Consider the following 13,294-nt stretch of genomic DNA (forward strand, 5'->3'; position numbering starts at 1 on the left):
AAAGGAAAGAGACGATTCAGCAGAAAAAGCGACAAAGGATTGTTGTAAAGTTTGGGATCTTGTAAAAATAATGTTTTAATTCAATTCAAAATGAAATAATGAAGAGCCGCAGTATCGATAAAATTATTATTAGCTTGTAAAAAGCATCTGATTTACAAATTTTTACTCCATTTTCTTTGTCGATATTATGTATTTTGTAATTTTAACATGCGACAAAATAATACTCTGTAGGGAAACAGTTAAAAGGATAAAAAGGTGTTATAATTCTAATGTCCAATTCAGACCGCAACGCGACGCGTAGATGCATTTCTAACTTTGAATGGCTGGTTTTATCGCTAAGCGTTTCGGCAGCGCCGTTGGAGCGCGCGCGTTCGAAGACGTATGGGGGTAGTAGTAGCGTTTTACAGTCTAGCGCGCTGCTCAAGCACTGAGCAAAACAACTACAAAGGCGCTGCCGAAACGCTTAGCGATAAAACCAGCCTATGGATTTGATCATTTAACAAATTTCAATTGCTTAAGTCGTCGTGCAAATCTGTCAAATCGTAGATCAAATCCATACAAATTTAGAAATGCATCAACGCGTCTCGTTGTGGTTTCAATTGACCCTAAGATTGCTTAAATATAAAACTCTTACAGTACGTAATCGTTTATTGATCCAAAATTTAAATCTTTCTAATGTCCATACTGTGGTCCATACCAATTACTAGAATATAATGTTTCTCTATAATACCACTCTTTTAGAGTTGAGACACCGAAGAAAATTTGGATGTAGCGTAATATTTAATATTATATTGGACTATTCAATGCGTTGAGATTGTGATATATGTACGATGTATATCTGAATTAAGGAATTAAATTACCTTAACCCCAGTGTATTGTATAATTTTGTACATAGTGAATTATGTGCAATTATGTATATCTTGAATACCAGTATGTTTTCTGAATTTATGTTTTATTATGATCAATTTGACACCTACTTAATGTAACTGTTATTTTATTAAAATTTAATAATATCGTAAAAAAATTTTTACTCCCTTTTATGTAGGAATCCATAATAAAAGTTTAAGCTTATGTTATTGCCGATGACTACGCAGAAATACATTTTCCGACAGTGCAGCTAAAAAAAATCGGTCAAGTGCGAGTTGAACTCGCGCACGAAGGGTTCCGTACCATTATAGAGCAAAAATAGTAAAAAATTGTGATATTTTTATATGGGAGCCCCCCTAAATTTTATTAATAATCACTTAAGCATATATTATACAGCTGAGTATATTGTGAACATTTCAGGTGCCAATATGTTGTCATCATTGATACCGAGCAAAAAATGTTTGAAAAATCACGTTTGTTGTATGGGATCCTCCTTTAGATATTTAATTTATTTTGTTTTTAGTATTTGTTGTTATAGCGGCAACAGAAATACATAAGCTGTGAAAATTTCAACTCTCTAGATACGTAGTATCCCTAAGTAGTCTGTGCTCTCTAGCTATTACCGTTCTTGAGTTACAGCCTGGAGACATACAGTCAGACAGACAGACATCGAAGTCTTAGTAATAGGGTCCTGTTGTTACCCTTTGGGTACGGAACCCTAAAAAAATCACTTCACAGGAATGAGATAAAATCAAGTTTATATTTGGTCGCTGTTAAGCGTTTGTGTCCTAACCCACAAAATTGTTTGTTGTTAAATTTTGAGTGCAGTCCTGTTTTAAAATATCATCTAAAGAACATTATGCATTCATAAATTAACACGCAATTTTTTTGTGTGTCAGTACACGAATGCTTTACAGCGTCCATAGGCGGGGATTAATCTCAATCAAAAACGATAACCTTGCACACAACCAAAGACCAAGCGTATACGCATCGCAATAAGATTCATTTTAGCTTAGCATAAAACTATAGGTTCTCGGGCGAATCTTCTCTATTTTTCATGTTTTTTTAAAATATCTTTGGGAATAAATATTAAGAAACAAAATTGTTCGGTTAAAGAATTTTTAATATAGATTTACTAACAATTTATTCAAATAAAATGTACAATTATCCTAGTTAATACTTATATTTCGATGAAATAGAGTTTTTTCGGAGGTAAGTTTGTAAATTAATTACAGCCAAAGTATTACGTTTTATTAAAATGTTTATGGTTTAAGGTATTTTGAATATTGTGCTTTATATCTCATATTTTTTAACACTTCGTTATTATATTGGAACTAGGTAAACCGGGAGTCACGGAATAACAAATTGGGGTTTATCCTCGCCTTAATTATAAGGTAAATGACTATTGATTGGACAGTACCAGTCATTGGACAAAGCACAAAAACACAATACTTAAAATTTTAATGCAACCTTAATAAATATTGTGATTTTCTTTAAAAAAATTAAAATTTTAAAGAAAATCAGGTAGTTTATAAAGCAACCTTTAATAAATAGAGTGTTTTTATACTCTGTCCAATGACTAGTACTGTCCAATCACTAGTCATGTGCCCTGCCCTGCGGCCTGCCTGCCCTGCCCCGGGGGCGGGGCAGTTCTAGATTAAGACCATGCACGCACGGGCAACTTAGTTGCTCGGCGATTTATTTGTCTCTTTCGAAAAAATAATTGCCATGTCGCTGGGGTGCGCGCACGAGAGCGACAGCAACCCGACTTTTTTCAGTTTTTTTTTTTGACAGTCATCAACATGGATTTGGTAGAGACGGCTGTGGTCGTTGCACTATAAAAACCGAAGAAAGCGTCGAAAAATAGAATATTGGGTGCATCCACTATGGAGCGATCGGCTGACTCTCGGGAAATTTTATACTAGTTTTATGAAATTGAGATCATACCCAAAAAAAAATTTAGTTACTTTAGAATGAATGTCGAAAGTACTCTAGTATTTTAGAAACTCATTGCTGCAAGTACACACAAACTCACGCAGCGGCGGTCGAGTGGCAACTGGCCGGTCGGCAACTTTTTTGTTGCCTGTGCGCGCACTTGCATAGAAACCAATAGGGAAGGAGACAGTTGCGTCGCGGGCTCTGGGCAACGAAAACGTTCATTCTCTTCATTAAGAGACAAATAAATCGCCGAGCAACTAAGTTGCCCGTGCGCGCATACCCTAACTAGATTCGAAAACGCTACTGCTGCGGCCGCACATGCGTCTATCGTTATACGAAGCTTCGTGCTATGACTTATGAAACGACATCATTGGACGATAAACGCAGATCGTCCACGAAGCCATCACGAAGGCACAGTATAGCAATATTATAGGGATATGTCATATTGCTATACTGTGACGCAGGTGCGGCCCGCCGCCCGGGCATAAAATAAGAATAATATATTTAAAGACTACTATAATTTTTATCTGTGCTAAAATTCTTAACATTGGCAATGTGGCATCAAACGTCACTTTTCAATGTCCTGTCAAATAATTTCAGTGTCAAAGATGAGTCCTGTTGAATATTTCGACAGCTGTTTTAGAAATTATCCGTAAATAAATACTGTTTTAAACTGTTTATATTGAAGAAATACATCCAGGTATTAACATAATTATTCACATGGTCATGATAGCTGTTGCTATATTTAGTTTTTGTATAAAATGAAACAAAGGTAAGTTGTGTTGTTTTGACTGACTTTAGTTGACGATTGTTGTTTACGTAGTAAATATTCATAAATTTTTGCGTAGGAATCGACTTCTTCATAATGAGAATGATCTGATAACCAACATGAACGGCTATAGAGAAGACGGTAATGAGCTAAATCATAAGATACAGCTGTACAGGATAAAACCTAAGGAACATTTTATAGAGGCACAAATTCAGGATGGGGACACACTACAAGCTATCGCTCTCAGATTTCATTGTTCTGTAAGTATTTCGTATAATTATTTTGCTTCTGCACATTAACACTAAAACAAATACACTATACCTAATTCAAGGCAGTACATGGCATTGTTAAAATTATCCTCTCTTGAATGCTTATGAATTATAAGTTGTATGAGGAAAGTGTTAAAAATATTTTATAAACAGACTACATGTTGCTCTCAATACAAAACATACATTTTGCTGTGATCAAAAGTATCCTATGACTTTTCCCAGCACCTAGATCCATGTCAACTTTTCTAAATTGGTTAAGCTGTTTAGGTGTAACAGACAGACACACTATCCCATTTATAATATTTGTATCCAATAAATTTTCGGTCTCGGTTAAATAGAAACTAACATTACATGTGATAATGCTGATCATTGTAATGCAATAACAATATAATCATTTTAAAGTTAATATTTATTTGTTTTCTGATAAGACATTTTATCTTGTAGATTTCAGAATTGAAGAGGATAAATCAAATACATAAAGATAATGAAATTTTTGCAAAGAGAACCATAAAAGTTCCTGTCACTCCTTATTCAGTGCTGACAGAACTCATTCCTACACAGCCACCAGAACCTCAGCCGTCTACATCTAGTGACAATGCTACCAGCCTCAACATGCAAAGTCTTTTGCAGAACTCACAATCTATGCAAAATCAAAGCAACACACCAAAAGATGTGGATCTCGCTCTAGATTGTAATGCAATGATTTTAAATAGTACAATTGCTCCTTCTGTAATTCCGTTTACTGATTCAGAACAAACTGATTTTGTATCTGAGGACACTCAGCTTTTACCGAGTAAAGAGAAAGTCTCTGTTGAGACGGTCGTTGTGAAGGAGCTCACAGCCCATGGAGCAGATTTTGGATTGAAATGGTTCCATCTTCTATGTTTTGTGCTGCTACTAGGAGTTGTAGTGCCACTAGTGTATGTATTATTTTATTTAGACAAGCATGAGCATGCAGACCTGCCACCACTGTATGGAAGCCGGTGATTTTAGTATAAACTATGCGACGAAAAGCTTTAAGTTACGGAAGTTTTTATATAACATTTTATACTGTGAATATGTATTATACATGTAAAATTAAGGGAACATTATTGTGATTCAAAAATAAACATAATTAAGTTATTTGTTATTTTTATTGTCTTCAATATCTTTTGGTGCACCTTATCTTTGGTGAGAAAACATTTTGTAGTTTCATCTTTTTTTCTTTTCAGAATTTCAATATCTTATTCACACCATCTCACATGATAGAGCAGTCTTGTGAAATATTGTAAAATCTATAATAAACAATGCAATGTATCACAAAGATGTTAATATTAAGTAAAACATTCAGTAAGCTGATGAGTTGAGTTAGATAAGATTCAAACACTCCATTTAATATTTAATTATCTTTTAAATGTATATCATACTTTTTGTACGGGAGCCATAGAACATTTTTTATTATTATTATCAAGCTAACTTTTTGTTTTAAATATCAACCTATCAATATACAAAAAATCTGCTTGTTAGGGTTCCGTTTTAGGGTTCAGTAGTCAACCAAGTTTTGTTGATTACAGAACCCTATAACGGAACCCTAACGAACAGATTTTTTGTATATTGATAGATTAATATTTAATAGTCATATATATAGTTTAAAAGTAACATTGTCCTACAAATAGAACAATCCATATTTAAGGACCATCAATTAACAAAGTATGAAATCCTTTCTATCTCTGTTAGCTACCACTTTCAAGATTTTTCGCAGAAAAAAATGTTATTCGTCTTATCAAAATGAAGCTACTCACAAAAAATTAGCTTGATAGTAATAAAAAAAAAATTGTTTTTGCTCGCAACTTTGATCAGGTAAGTAGGGGGAGGACATTTTGCTAGGATTGAAAGTTGCCTGTCTTATTGTCTGTAATTGATAGTCCTGAATCCTCTAGAGCTGAGAGCAGCGGTACCCAACCTTTTTCTAATATGGGCCACATATACGTTGAAGTTTTGATGGCGCGGGCCACAACCAAAATTTAGGGTTTAAAAAATTACATACGTCTAAATTAGCGATTTTATAGTGGAAAACAAGTAGCTGCAGTGTTTTTATTAGTTTAGTTATTCTTTCATCATATTATAAGTAATGGATCGCATCGTTTAAATCATAGACTTAATATATACTGTCGTAAAGACCATCTGACAACCCGAAAATGCGTGACCATTTTCGATCTGTCAATGTGTGCGTGTGCTAGTGATGTATATTTTACTATCGATAGTATAGTATTTTGCTATCGATAGTATAGTCCGTTCGAGTTATTTTACCTGAGTTTCTATAAGAAATAAATAATATGCAACTTTGACAGATTTGTATTTCAAATTAGGTATCATAAATTTTAATTGGCAAAAAAAGGTGACGATTGAAAAGTAGATACACATTTTCTTTTCGAATGATTTTTCAATCGTCGGATATGTTATGACATGAGGTTCTTATAGGGGTAAATAACATACACATAACACATTATAAAGTTACTTATTTATTACTCAGGTAAAATCTATCTGGTAAATCAGTCCTTACATTGAAAGTAAACGTTGAAAGTAAACAACACACATAGTATAGTATATTTTATTCTTAAATTAAATACATATAATAAAATATCATAATATTTTTTATTATAATTATTTTTAACCGACTTCCAAACAGGAGGAGTCTAGACGTTCGGCTGTGGATATATTTTTTATGTATGTTCAACGATTACTCCGCCGTTTATGAACCGATTTTCAAATTTTTTCTTTTATTGTACATTGTATTGTTCCGAGTAGGTATCATGTTCACAAAAGTGGTGGTCTGGTGATGGAAACCATGAGAAATCGAGGTGACTCCTTGATATTCAAATGGGAACATATTATGGTCCCAGAAAACGTTCAAAATCTTTCGATTAATAAATTTAAAAAAGTAGTCAAAGAACGTTTTGTGCCAAAGCCTATTATAAGGTCAATGATTTCATAAGCGATGGCACATCTTGGGAATGCTGAATTACTGCTTGCAAGGCTACTTCTACATGACTTACAATTATTATGTATCTATCTATGTTTACATTGTATATTTTTTAGTTACAGCATTGTAAATTTTATTTTAAAAGATTATTTTTTTTTCTCACTTTTTTTGGTAAAAAGTGGGCCCCGTGCGAGTTTCTGGCGCCGGTTCTTCTCGTCGGCTTAGTTCCCGAACCGGTGGTAGGCTCCATGTATTCTGAAAATATATTTTATTTTAGATTTGTTCAGATATAAAGCAATTTTGATTTTGATTTTTTAAAACACCAACTGTAGGTATAGAAAACCTTAAGGACAGCTAAAAAGAGTAAAATTATCATTTTTTAAACAAAAAATTAAAACCGACTTCCAAGGTAATGGCAATTCTTATTCTGTACTCAGTATTAATTCTGTTCTGAATCTTCATTATTTTGCAATCGGTACCAGCTAACCTAATCGGCAGTTCTCTGACAGAATAGGTATAACTGCAACTTATATACTTAGGACTGGTACCGACTTCAAAATTATGAAGATTGAGTACAGAATAAGGATTATTTAATACTTTTTAGTTCATATAAGTATAATCTTAAATGAACTAAAAAGCAATAATTGCTTATAATTGCTTATTTTTAATAATTGCTTCAGTAACAAGTGCAACAGTATGTCAAACTTACTGGCACAAATAAAGTTGGGATAGCTCCTTTAACCAAAATAGTATTTATTCTACTTTTTCTTTAAAAATTTTCAATGAAATGTTTGCTACATATTGTTGAATTTTTCTTGGGATTCCAACCAACACGCCCAATTAATTTCAGCCATTTTCCTCTTATTAGAGGATCTTGAGGGAATCTGTAAAACAAATGATTATGATATATAAATATAAACCTTCCTCTAGTTTTAGAGTCACTCTTTATTATAGTAGTTATATTATATTAGCTATATTATAATATACTATTAGTTAAAATAAGATAATATGTCCTTTTTAGTCCGGCCGCACATTAGGTATCCGAATTTGTGATCACTAAAATTCGGACGCCTCGCCCCGCTCGTACATTTTGACACGTCAGAAATTCTTTTAGTATGATGGGTCTATAACAAAATGTATGAACAGAGTGCGTTCCGCCGGGCGTCCGAATTTTTCTGATCAGAAATTTCGGATAATGTGCGACCGGGCTTAAGGTGATAAATATAAAGGTAAATGATTTTTAATTTTAGTTTTATGTTATTGTAAAATATCGATAAGCATATCGATAAATTTGATTCAAGCACTAGCGTATATGTAAAAGATGTTGATGAAAAATTTTTCTTCAAAATTTGTGTAATATAAGAACAATAGTACCTTTAGTTACGCAAAATATGAAAGTAAAAGGGAGGATTCATAATATTTTATTTGAAATAGAGAACTAAAGACAGAATAGAGCGAAAATAAACACATCTTAGCAATTAGGACATGAAGATTAATTACCTGTGAAATGTATATTTTTCAGGATTATTCTTATGATTTACACTGCAAACAATTACAGCACAAGTCAACATTTTTAAATATAATAATATTTATTAAAAATAACAAACAAATTGAACAATATATTGGAAATACCGAAAGGGCATAAAAACGACTGACGACTTTTGACCAGGGTGTACAATCTTAGAATGTTTGACACGGTAACATAAGAATTTTAAACCTCCAAAATAAAGAAGACCAGCCAAGTACCTAATTATTGTATGAAATGCTTACTTTTTAATTTGGTAGGATAATAATAGTTAATAACTCCGTCGCAAAATAAGAGATGGCGCTTGTAAAGCTTTCGCATCAGATTTTATCATAAATTGTACTAGATGTCACTACTGAGTTATTTGCAACTAAAATACATAAGTAAATATACAAAATTTGAGAATCTTTTATGAAAATAGTATTTTAAACAAGTGTACGGTATACTACTTTTATAAAATGAGTCTGTTGAGAGAACCTAAAACAACACAAACATTTAGGGTTAGTAACTACTAACTAATTACAATTTTATTTTATTAGTATCAATAAATGTACATAACACTTTAATAAATGACGTATTTACAAAACATGACACAGATTTAAAATTGATAGGACGGGGAATGGTTGCGGGGAGAAGATCATATAGGGAACAATGGTTATTAGGACAAGAGAAAAATATATGATCGTGATGTACCTTCGTCTAGCCCACACTCACAAAGGGAACTATCCCTTACCCTAATTTTTGCAAGAAAGACAGGCGAGCAACAATGTCCGAGCCTGTAACTGTAACAACTCGACAAATTGTAGAGCACACTGTTAAGTTTATGGTTTTACATGCTTCGCACCACACTCGAAAGCAAAAAGTTTGATTGACTTTGACATCTTTGTTGGGATATTTTTATCGATGTTACCAGAAGGAAAAATAATATTATAGCTGTTATGTTACAAAAATACAACACAATACATACCTTTTATTGAAAATATTTTATTTTAAGCATTAGACCTTCTTCAGCACGGAGTCTTTGCCACTCACTCTGATATTGGCAAGTGGCAACTCACCAAGGAGCCATTATTAAAAAGAAGAAGAAGAAGAGTTTGGTGCTATCTGTCATAGATATGCGTCTACGCTTTTTTCTTGCGGCTTACGAATTACGGAGAAACATAGACTTAATATATAATGCAGAGAAATTTGTTTGTTTCTGTGCATATGTCCGTCGAGTAGAGCCTCCGTTCCTCCTGTTTGTGTGTTTGTAAATTGTAAGTGCTGTGAGATTGCTCCTGTGCAAGAACTGAGATAGGACTCTTTGTACTTTGTAGAAGTGTTGTGTTGCTTTAAAATGTTTTGAAATAAAATAATGTTCTTGTAATAAATAAAATGTATAAAATTCTGTTGTTTTATTTTAATTTTAAATGTACATCTAATATTCTATAAATATTTAGGTACATATAGTAATACTAGAATCTATAGTACCGCAATAAAGCGCCATCTGTAACTTTACGACGGTACTAGACCGTTGTAAAGTTACAGATGGCGCTTTATTGCGGTTTCCACAAAATAAAGGGAGTGAGGTCTCTATTCCAGTATATAATAAAGTACTCTGTGCTTTTGACGACCTGTCAAATAAAAGTGGTTACAATTTTCATTAGACTGCCTCTCTCTTTTTATCTTGTTATAATTCCATAAAGGATTTTCTTCTCTCTCGCACTCTTTGTTGGTCTTTAGCATTATAGGTTTATGGTTTAAATATTATTGTTTTGCTCGTAAGCGTGGTTGGTGAATTCGTGATACAAAATCGTGATTCGTTATACAATGCGGCCATGAATATTGATTGGAACACGAAAGTTTCACGGTTCTAATTCAATGACATAACTATTAAAGTTATATCATAACTCATAAGTTACAACTTACAACCCTCAGATTTAATTAAAGTATTTTTATTTGGTCTGAGGATATAACCATGGTGTGTAATAGCTTATTAGCTATTACTGCTATTTCACACCATGGTTATTACACACCAACGGAGTGCGTCGCCGCAGGGGTGTATGTCGCTTCATTTTTACATCCATACTTCCATACTAATATTATGAATGCGAAAGTGTGTCTATCTGTCTGTCTGTCTGTTACCTCTTCACGCCCAAACCGCTGAACCGATTTTGCTGAAATTTGGTATGGATTAAGTCCCGGGAAAGGACATAGGATACTTTTTATCCCAAAAAATGTACGGTTCCCGATAAACGATTTTTGATGCGTCTCAGACACAACGTTATTCTTGTGAAGCGACAAATTAATAGGGCTAGTTTTCATTTTTCCGATACGACGCCGCAACGCAGTGTTGTGGCCTGGCCCTTCTGTAGTATAATTGCATTGTACCATTTACGACACAACACGTCATAGTCACGTCACCTGATTTGTACCCGGAGCATATCGCAAATCTAGATGCTGCATTCAGTAGTTAGGGCTCTAAGGCGGAACAAGCAAACATACACAGTACATACAAAAAGAGAGCTGCCAAAATTTATATTAGCCTTATGGCTTTGGCTAAGAGCCATTATCGCACAAACTATGAATATTTTTAGGCGTATAGGCTCCAATAGGGAAACCAGATGGCGGGTGGACCTATATTAATATACCAAGACAACAGTCGGCTTAAGATATCACGACCTACTACTTTAAATTCATCCAATAGTAGGTAAATGAAACAATAAATAATACAAAATAAAACATTTATTTCGACTAATCACTTAAAATAGATCGATGTAACCATTATTAAATCATATTTGCGATTCCTTATTTATAAAATTAAACTTTATTAGGATAAATGCACTTCCACAATATCTTTAAAACTGAGGTTCGTTATCTCAATCTACATGCTTGTATATCATCAGGTAAGTGATAGCATCTTATATCTATACTATATCTCTATGTAAATCAGAAATTCCCGCGTCCCAAGTTTGGATTGCTCTCGTGCACACTGCAAATTAAAAAAATATCTGTTAGAAATGCAAAATACATACATAGAAAAAAAAACAACAATGTAACACACATAAATTATTGTTATTCGATTAGGTCATTAATTTAGTAATTACACACATTGTTATGGTGTCCACGTCAAACTTAATAAAAACTAAAAAGTAATAATAAATTATTTTTTTCATAGCAACTTTTTTCCCTTCAACTCATTCAAGTTAATTTTTAAGAAATCTAAAGTGGACACGATTACAAAACACAAAAAATGATTGAGCACAGATACGGTTAGTAAGTAGTCAGTCACAACGCGCCGCCGACGATAATGCAGTGCTTTGTAGGCAGATTAGTGATTTCTTGTTAGTTACACATAAAACAACAAAATCACTAGTCTTCCATACAACGCTCCTGCCGAGCCGCCCAGTTAGACACACCTAGATATGTTACCACACACAAGACAGATGAAAAACAATTAGTATTATCACAATATTATAATGATAGATTGTAGTATATTATTGGCGCTAAGAAGACAATCAAATATTGCGTATGTTCAACAAGACTTGTATTTCATAAGTTAATTTTGATTTTAGCTTTTCACTGTATTCTTAACGCTAATAAGAGTATTAACACAGTCCAAAATTAGTATACAGCACAAAATATTAGAAAGTACAACTAGTTTCTTAATATATCCAGATAATATCAAAATATGATGGAACCTTGATACAAGTCAGTGACCAACGATAGATATATTATCACATATAAAAAGATGTTGTAAACATAGTTGTACTGTACAGTATAGATAAGTTAGACACTATTAAGAAAGTAATATTATTTTTCAGAACTTTTCACAACAGCAGATAATAAAAGTTGTTAATTATAATATATCTTTTGACGACCGAAACTTATTTAGAACTCTATTTGAAGAAGCACCTAGTTATATGTAACCTGAAACTCTTGACTACGATAATGATATTATGATTTTGAATTCCTTTTACTTATCAAACTAGTCATTATTGTTTAATAATACAAATGAAAGGATGAACACAAATTTTAATGAAAACAACTAAATATATAGAAGATAAAGTATAAGAAATTGTATAATATGAATAGATATCTATTATCTACTACCCCTGCTACTAAATTCAACAACTAGGGCCTTGAGTCTAAACTCTAAAGGAATTCGATAATATCTAAAACAAGTTAATAAATTAATTAAAAAAATGTTTTGACTAAACACATCTATCTCTAAATGACATGGAGTTTGCAATGCGTTTCGTCCACAGACATAGATCGAGATAGATATCGCAATATGTCCCTCCATTTCTATGAAAACGAGCGTGCCACTTTTTCCTACCTACTGTGACGTACCGGTGATAAGAAACGTGTCCATTATCTAGGCCAACGTTTCTATTTGAATTTCTACAGTTCAATACGTCACAATTAGGAATTGAGGCATGTTTAAAATTCCGATTGACCACCGATTCCGATAGCAGACTAAAGAACAGACTTTCAAAAGACGAGCATTGCTCGTCGTTTGGAAACGCGATATGGCACGCGAAGTACATACACATGCGGTATCTATGGTTTAGTCAATACATTTTACTTTTACTTCACAGTTAAAATTATCGAATGCAGCTTGACTTAAGGCCCAGAATATATACTTTTCTAACAGCAGTCATAAATCAAGAAGAACTACTAGATTCAACTCAATAAGATAGATTCAAGGTGACCCAATAGAAATACTCAGTTATCATAATATTTTTTACCTGATATTTAAACTCTCAGTCATATGTGAGAGTTCTATTTATTTTTAGGGCTTTTTTTGAGCCATTTCGGGAAATTCTTCGAATACTCTAATACAAAACAATTAAAATTAGTTGTTGCATTTATATATAAATTTAAAACATTATGGCATACACTGTCTTTAAAATGTGTATAAATATAAAGTACTTTTTCTTCTTTTTCTTTTGTTTCTTAGGCGTGCGAGTGAGAGACAAGTA

At 33.0% G+C, this 13,294-nt stretch overlaps 2 protein-coding genes across 6 annotated transcripts in view; one reads left to right on the top strand and one right to left on the bottom strand.

The window, feature by feature from the left end:
- Positions 1–3,396: 3,396 nt before the first annotated feature.
- On the top strand, positions 3,397–4,965 carry LOC121737014 (lysM and putative peptidoglycan-binding domain-containing protein 3). 2 transcript variants are annotated; one of them, XM_042128525.1, is made up of 3 exons: positions 3,397–3,505; positions 3,654–3,834; positions 4,288–4,965. In XM_042128525.1, the coding sequence occupies exons 2-3, from the start codon at positions 3,694–3,696 to the stop codon at positions 4,828–4,830; spliced, it is 684 nt and encodes a 227-aa protein (XP_041984459.1). In that variant the 5' UTR covers positions 3,397–3,505; positions 3,654–3,693; the 3' UTR covers positions 4,831–4,965. The 2 variants fall into 2 exon arrangements, with proteins under 2 accessions (XP_041984459.1, XP_041984458.1); XM_042128524.1 differs by having other exon boundaries at positions 3,399–3,577.
- Positions 4,966–11,039: 6,074 nt separating this feature from the next.
- Positions 11,040–13,294, bottom strand: part of LOC121737012 (heterogeneous nuclear ribonucleoprotein K) — a 59,326-nt gene continuing 57,071 nt past the window's right edge. For 3 of the 4 annotated variants that reach the window (XM_042128520.1, XM_042128522.1, XM_042128523.1), the window contains one exon: positions 11,040–11,301. In XM_042128520.1, the coding sequence (XP_041984454.1) occupies positions 11,259–11,301 (43 nt within the window). In that variant the 3' untranslated portion in view covers positions 11,040–11,258. Of the gene's footprint in view, positions 11,302–12,898; positions 13,148–13,294 lie in introns of those variants that run through there. The other variant, XM_042128521.1, reaches the window with a different exon arrangement.

The sequence above is a fragment of the Aricia agestis genome, chromosome 20, assembly GCF_905147365.1.
Source record: "Aricia agestis chromosome 20, ilAriAges1.1, whole genome shotgun sequence".
In the NCBI taxonomy this organism is placed as follows: Eukaryota; Metazoa; Arthropoda; class Insecta; order Lepidoptera; family Lycaenidae; genus Aricia; species Aricia agestis.